This window comes from Rhinopithecus bieti, unplaced genomic scaffold, assembly GCF_001698545.2.
Source record: "Rhinopithecus bieti isolate Rb0 unplaced genomic scaffold, ASM169854v2 scaffold_33937, whole genome shotgun sequence".
NCBI classification, from domain to species: Eukaryota; Metazoa; Chordata; class Mammalia; order Primates; family Cercopithecidae; genus Rhinopithecus; species Rhinopithecus bieti.
Window position 1 is genome coordinate 618579 of NW_016814873.1, and position 6000 is coordinate 624578.

The 6000-nt window shown below is 50.6% G+C and overlaps 1 protein-coding gene across 1 annotated transcript in view; it reads right to left on the reverse strand.

Moving 5' to 3' along the window:
- Nucleotides 1–6000, reverse strand: part of ARHGEF2 (Rho/Rac guanine nucleotide exchange factor 2) — a 70666-nt gene that overhangs the window by 36383 nt on the left and 28283 nt on the right. The window contains exons 5-7 of the mRNA XM_017852420.1: nucleotides 4132–4249; nucleotides 3186–3225; nucleotides 1895–1988 (exon numbers count right to left, since the gene is read on the reverse strand). Coding sequence (XP_017707909.1) covers nucleotides 1895–1988; nucleotides 3186–3225; nucleotides 4132–4249 — 252 coding nt within the window. The remainder of the gene's footprint in view (nucleotides 1–1894; nucleotides 1989–3185; nucleotides 3226–4131; nucleotides 4250–6000) is intronic.

Genomic DNA, 6000 nt, shown 5'->3' on the forward strand with positions numbered 1-6000 from the left:
CTGCACTCCAGCCTGGGCGGCAGAGCAAGACTCCGTCTCGCAAAAAAAAAAAAAAAAAAAAAAAAAAGAATTAAATGAGCTGACCCCTGGAAAGTGTTTCATCAAGTGTGCAATGCTACTCAAGTAGGAGGGACTAAGCCACTTCCTTCTCTCACTGCTTGACTGAGCTTCTCTCCAGCCCCACCCCCTGATGTTTACTGCTTATGGAGAAAGAGATTAGATGAAGCAGGCCCACATATTCATGAAGGTGGAAGGAAGATGGACCAGGAGATGGCGGAGAGGGAAACAAAGGAAGACAGGACCACAGACGTGGGGAGGAAAGGCTGAGCGAGGCAATGTCCTGACTCACTCTGGCACTTCCCTGTTCCCCATCTGGGCTCCAAAGTCTCTGCCCTCATTCCCCTTCACCAGGTTACTCAACCCTCCATCAGACTGTTAGGGCAAGGGTGGACAAACACAGACTAACTGGGATCTGGATGGCCCCTGGGCAGTACTGACTTCCCCTACCATTCCCACGGCAAGAAAAGGGGGTGATTCCACTAGCAGACTACCCTACCTTGTAGTGAGACAGCCTGTAGGAAGGTGAGACTCAGACCCCAAGTTTCTGTTTTTGCTTTGTTCCCTCGAGATCTCCGTTCCCCCATGGGAGAGAAACCTCACTGTCCCACCTGTCCTCCCTTCCCATCAGCTTTCAGATTCTCCAGCTGCTCCTCTTCTGAGGCTCACCCAGTCTCATGCCTCCATCAGCCTCAACTCCCCACCCATGGCCTGTGGTGAGAGGTGCTAACAACATGACCTGCTTTCATTTTGACCTTCCCAGCCCACCCAGAGAAAAGGGAATCTTGGCCAAAAAAGGCTGGAAGGGGGAGAACCCTGGCACTGCGGGTGGGGCTGAGAGGAGCCCAGGCAAACTTACTGGTGAGAATCTCATGGCTCTTCAAGGTGAATATGATGATGACTTCCCTGGGGTTTCTTTCAATACTCAGAAGCCACCCCAAGTTGGAAAGCACATGCATACTTGGAGAGGCCAGGGGAGGAAAAGGGGGGCAGCTCACTCTGACAGTAAATGAAGAAAGTGGAAATGAATTCAAGGAGTAGGCAGAGCTCCCGGTTTCACTAGAGCCCAACGGTTTGTAATAAGGATGAGAACAATGTGCCTTCACTTCCTGGGATCAGAACAGCACATGGCCGCACACGTACGGGTATGCATGTGCTTCCATAATCATATACTTTCCCAGCTTCTACTCTGCCTGTGGTCTGATTTCATCTCCTTCAGCTGCTGTATCCACCCGTAAAATTATGAGTGTAAAAGCACTTAGCAAACCCTGATACTCTATGAAGAAGTAAAAAGTAGTGCTGTCATTATTATCATTATTGTGTCCAATGGTTGAGGTTTCTGCTGCCCACCTGTCAGCTATGTGAGGCCTGAAGAGAGAGAGGGCTAGGCCATTTCTCAGCTTCTGAGGTTCCTGGCCCTTTTCCCCTTCCAGCTGTCCACAGCTGACTGCTAAGCTGGAGGAGTAGGGGAAAGCAGAGAAAAGGTGATTTGCTGGGACACAGAGACACAAGCTGGAAGAGATAGCATGTGTTCCCTTAAAATTTGAAGCATTTGGCTGGGCACAGTGGCTCACACCTATAATCCCTGCACTTTGGGAGGCCGAGGCAAAAGGATTGCTTGGGCCCAAGAGTTAGAGGCTGCAGTGAGCTATGATCGTGCCATTGTACTCCAGCCTTGGAGACAGAGACCCCCTCTCTTAAAAAAATTAAAAAATGGAACCATTGCTCTGAGTTTCTAATAGGGGGAGTGGTGGGAGGTGGCGATGGTGGGATGGGAGAAAGGGAACTGGGGAGGGCAGTGGGTCCCAAGCCTCCTGCTTCCCCAGCTGACTCCTACCTTGGCCTTTCCAGTCATTCCCAAGAGGAAGCTGAAGGTCCGTCGCAGGGAGGAGCCTGCCCAGGTACCTGAATGTCCTTCCAGCTGGCTGCAGCTGCAGAGAGAAAAAGAAGACATGAGAAGATGGAGGTAATGCTGGAAATGAAGAAAAAGATACTTCCTGAGAGATGCTGGATGAAGGATCCATGACCAGCAGAGCCAGAATGGGAAGGAAGAAAGAGGAAGGACTGGGAGAGAAAGATAAGCCCCCATCCTGACCTCCTAGGACTTCCTGGATGTGGGCATTTCAGCTTCCCAAGCCCCTCTATTTAGGAAGAAAACTCCAGGCTCCACCCAGATAAATACAGACTCCTCCTTCCTACCTAATCCAGGCTCAGGATGGGAGGCCCAGTCTCCTCTCTCATGCTGCTCCCCAACGGAAGTGGTATGGGGTGGGGGCTCTCCCGAGGGGCATTTTCTCCTCTCAGAACAAGAGCCCTGTGTACGACCCTCTCTGCTGTTTGGAGAAGGCCTCTGGGCCTAAAGCCAATAAGGACTGAATTTCCTGGGATTTCATCAGCCCCATCCCATGAGCTAATCCCAAACCCAGAGCCAGGAGGATGTGTCAGCTAGAGATTTTCAGGACCACAAAGCAGAGCCTGATATCTTAAAGGGACCATTACTTGCTTACACATCCACACTGTCTTAGAGGGCTGACCCACTCTAATCAGGCTTCAGCCATAGGAGCCAAATAAGCAGGTGCTGATTTTACATGCTTATTTACATAGTTATTCAAATCTCCCAGCCTCCACCTCCAGACGTGAACTCTGCCTTCAGGCCCTGCACTCTCTGCTGGGAGCTCCACAGCCCTTGCCCAGCCCTCCTTAGGGCCAATCCCCATTGGTCTGTTATCTGAGCCATCCTAAACTGATCCATGGTCCTTGGTCACTGTCCCTAAGACTGTTCAACAGTCTATCTGCCCTTTCACCCTATACCACTGACAACAGCAAGCAATTCCCATGCTCTGTTATTCAGTGGACACCCTGTGCCCTGGATACTCCTTTTCTTTCCCTAATTTCTCCCCCGGTCTCACACAGCTACCGGGAACCTGGTGAGCCCACCCAAACCAAAGAAAAGAGGGTGAATTCTATGCAGCTCAGGGAAGGATATTTGGAAGTCTTAGATCAGAAATGTTAAGGGGAGGAATGATTCAGGAAGCAGGGAGACCCCTGGGGCTACAAAACCATGGCCTAGACCTTATTGCTCTTCCCCTATAGGGGCTTTTGAAGGATTCTGAGTCCCCCACACTCACCGTTTCCTGAGGTCAATGGCAGAGGACTGGGATAAATTCCCTGCCAACACAAAAGGAGACAAAAAGTGTCTAGCTAAAGCCAGACAAAGGCGCCCAGGGCTTCCTCCCCCACCCGCTTCACCTGGATCAGGTTCCCAAGCTGCAGGTGCATGTGACGCCATTCCTGAGGGCGGGCAGTGGGCAGCAGGGAGAGAGGGCGGGGTCTAAGCAGGGCAGAGCTGAAGAATTTAGGAGCCATGGGAACATAGCACCAGGGTTATCCAGGGGAACAGAGCACCAGGGTCATTTGGAGACTGTGGCTGGGAGACTGATGTATCAGAGGTTTCACCCAGAGCTCCCAGTACTCCATCTGAGGACAAGGTACATTGCAGGTAACTGTCCTCCATCTCTGGTGATAGGGGAGGCTGGAGAACCTCACTATATCCTATGTCCGCTTTCACTGGTAGGAGTTTCAGAATGCCAAAATCCAGAATTCAGATTGCTCATTTGAATAAAGCCATTCTGAGGCCAGGCATGGTGGCTCATGCCTGTAATCCCAGCACTTTGGGAGGCCAAGGCAGGTGGATCACTTGAGCTTAGGCGTTTCAGACCAGCCTGGCCAACATGGTGAAACCCTTTCTCTACTAAAATACAAAAATTAGCTGGGTGTGATGGCGTGCTTCTGTAGTCTCAGCTACTCAGGAGGCTGAGGTACTAGAATCACTTGAACCCAGGAGGCAGAGGTTGCAGTGAGGTAAGATTGTGCCACTGCACTCCAGCCTGGGTGACACAGTGAGACTCGGTCTCAAAATAATAATAATAATAATAAAGCCATTCTAGGGATTCCAAGGGTATGTGGTTAAACATAATCCAGGACATCTGAACCCTAAACAGCTAGCTCTGAGGAGTGGCAACGAGATGTACAGGGGAAGGGGCCACCCCTGCTTTGCTCCCTACTTTTGCTCACCATCTGGATCCGACCAGTCCAAGAGACAGTTGATGCCACTCATGGATACAGACTTGGAAAGCATGCCAGTGGCCGAGTGGTCCGAAGGGCCAGCAGATGGATGACAGGAATCCTGGCCCTGGAATCACGTCAAGAGTCCTCACACCAAGGGCAGGCTTCATCTGTCCTCCCCTCATGCTCTTACTTCCCCACAGCTTGGCCCCTCTTCAAATCCAGGCCTCCCACCCCTTTCCAAAACCCATATTGGGATATTGCACTTTAAATAGTTGGGAAGTTGCTCCTTCTGTTTAGCAGTCATTATTCTGTTGCAGTTCAAGCCCAGGCTTTCTTAGTATATAGAAGTATCTAAGGAGAGAGATTTACCCTGAATGGTTTCCAGAGATGGCAAACTCAACCCATAGAGGCCAGCCAGGTAATGAAAAAAACAGGCAGGCCTGGTGCAGTGGCTCACACCTGTAATCCCAGCACTTTGGGAGGCTGAGGCAGGTGGATCACTTTAGGTCAGCCTGGCCAAAATGGTGAAACCCCATATCTACTAAAAAAATACAAAAATTAGCCAGGCATGGTGGTGTGCGCCTGTAATCCCAGCTACTCAGGAGATTGAGGCAGAAGAATCACTGAACCCGGGCTGTGGAGGTTGCAGTGAGCTGAGATCATGCCACTGCACTGGTGCAACAGAGCAACTCAAAAAAAAAAAAAAGGCCAGGCACGGTGGCTTATGCCTGTATTCCCAGCACTTTGGGAGGCTGAAGTGGGTGGATCATTTCAGGTCAGGAGTTTGAGACTAGCCTGGCCAACATGGTGAGACCCCGTCTCTACTAAAAAAACAAAAATTAGCCAGCCGTGGTGGCGGGCGCCTGTAGTCCCAGTTACTCGAGAGGCTGAGGCAGGAGAATCGCTTGAATCTGGGAGGCAGAGGTTGCAGTGAGCCAAGATCGTGCCACTGCACTCCAGCCTGGGTGACAAAGCAATACTCCATCTCGGAAACAAACAAAAAACAGCAAATAAGCCAGAAGTCCCTCCTCAGTGGACCAAAGAATCAGTAGTATACTTACGCATTGAAATACTATTCAACAATAAAAATGAGCAAATCACAGCTCACATAACAATAAGGACGAATCCCACAGACATGTTGAATGAAAGAACCAAGACACAAAGATGTATATACTGGTATGATTATATGCATACGAAGTTTAACACAGGTAAAACTAATTGACATTGTTTAGCGATGCCTACATAGATGGTAAGCCTATAAAGAAAATAGAGCCAGGAGCTGTGGCTTATGCCTGTAACCCCAGCACTTTGGGAGGCCGTGGCGGGTGGATCACTTGAGCTCAGGAGTTCCAGACCAGCCTGAGCAACATGGTGAAACCCTGTCTCTACCAAAAATACAAAACTTAGCCAGGCATGTTGCCTTGCGCCTGTAATCCCAGCTACTCAGAAGGCTGAGGCAGGTGGATCGCTTGAATCCGGGAGGGGGCGGTCGCAGAGATCGTGCCACTGGACTCCAGCCTGGGTGACAGAGTGACACCATCATGTCACCTGGGTCTCAGAAAAAAAAGAAGGCTGGGTGCGGTGGCTCACACTTGGAATCCCAGCGCGTTGGGAGGCTGAGGTGGGCGGATCACGAGGTCAGGAGATTGAGACCATCCTGGCTAACACGGTGAAACCCCGTCTCTACTAAAAACACAAAAAAATTAGCTGGGCATGGTGGCGGGTGCATGTAGTCCCAGCTACTCCGGAGGCTGAGGCAGGAGAATGGCATGAACCTGGGAGACGGAGCTTGCAGCGAGCCAAGATGGCGCCACTGCACTCTAGCCTGCGCAGACAGAGCGAGACTCCGTCTCAAAAAAAAAAAAAAGAAAAAAG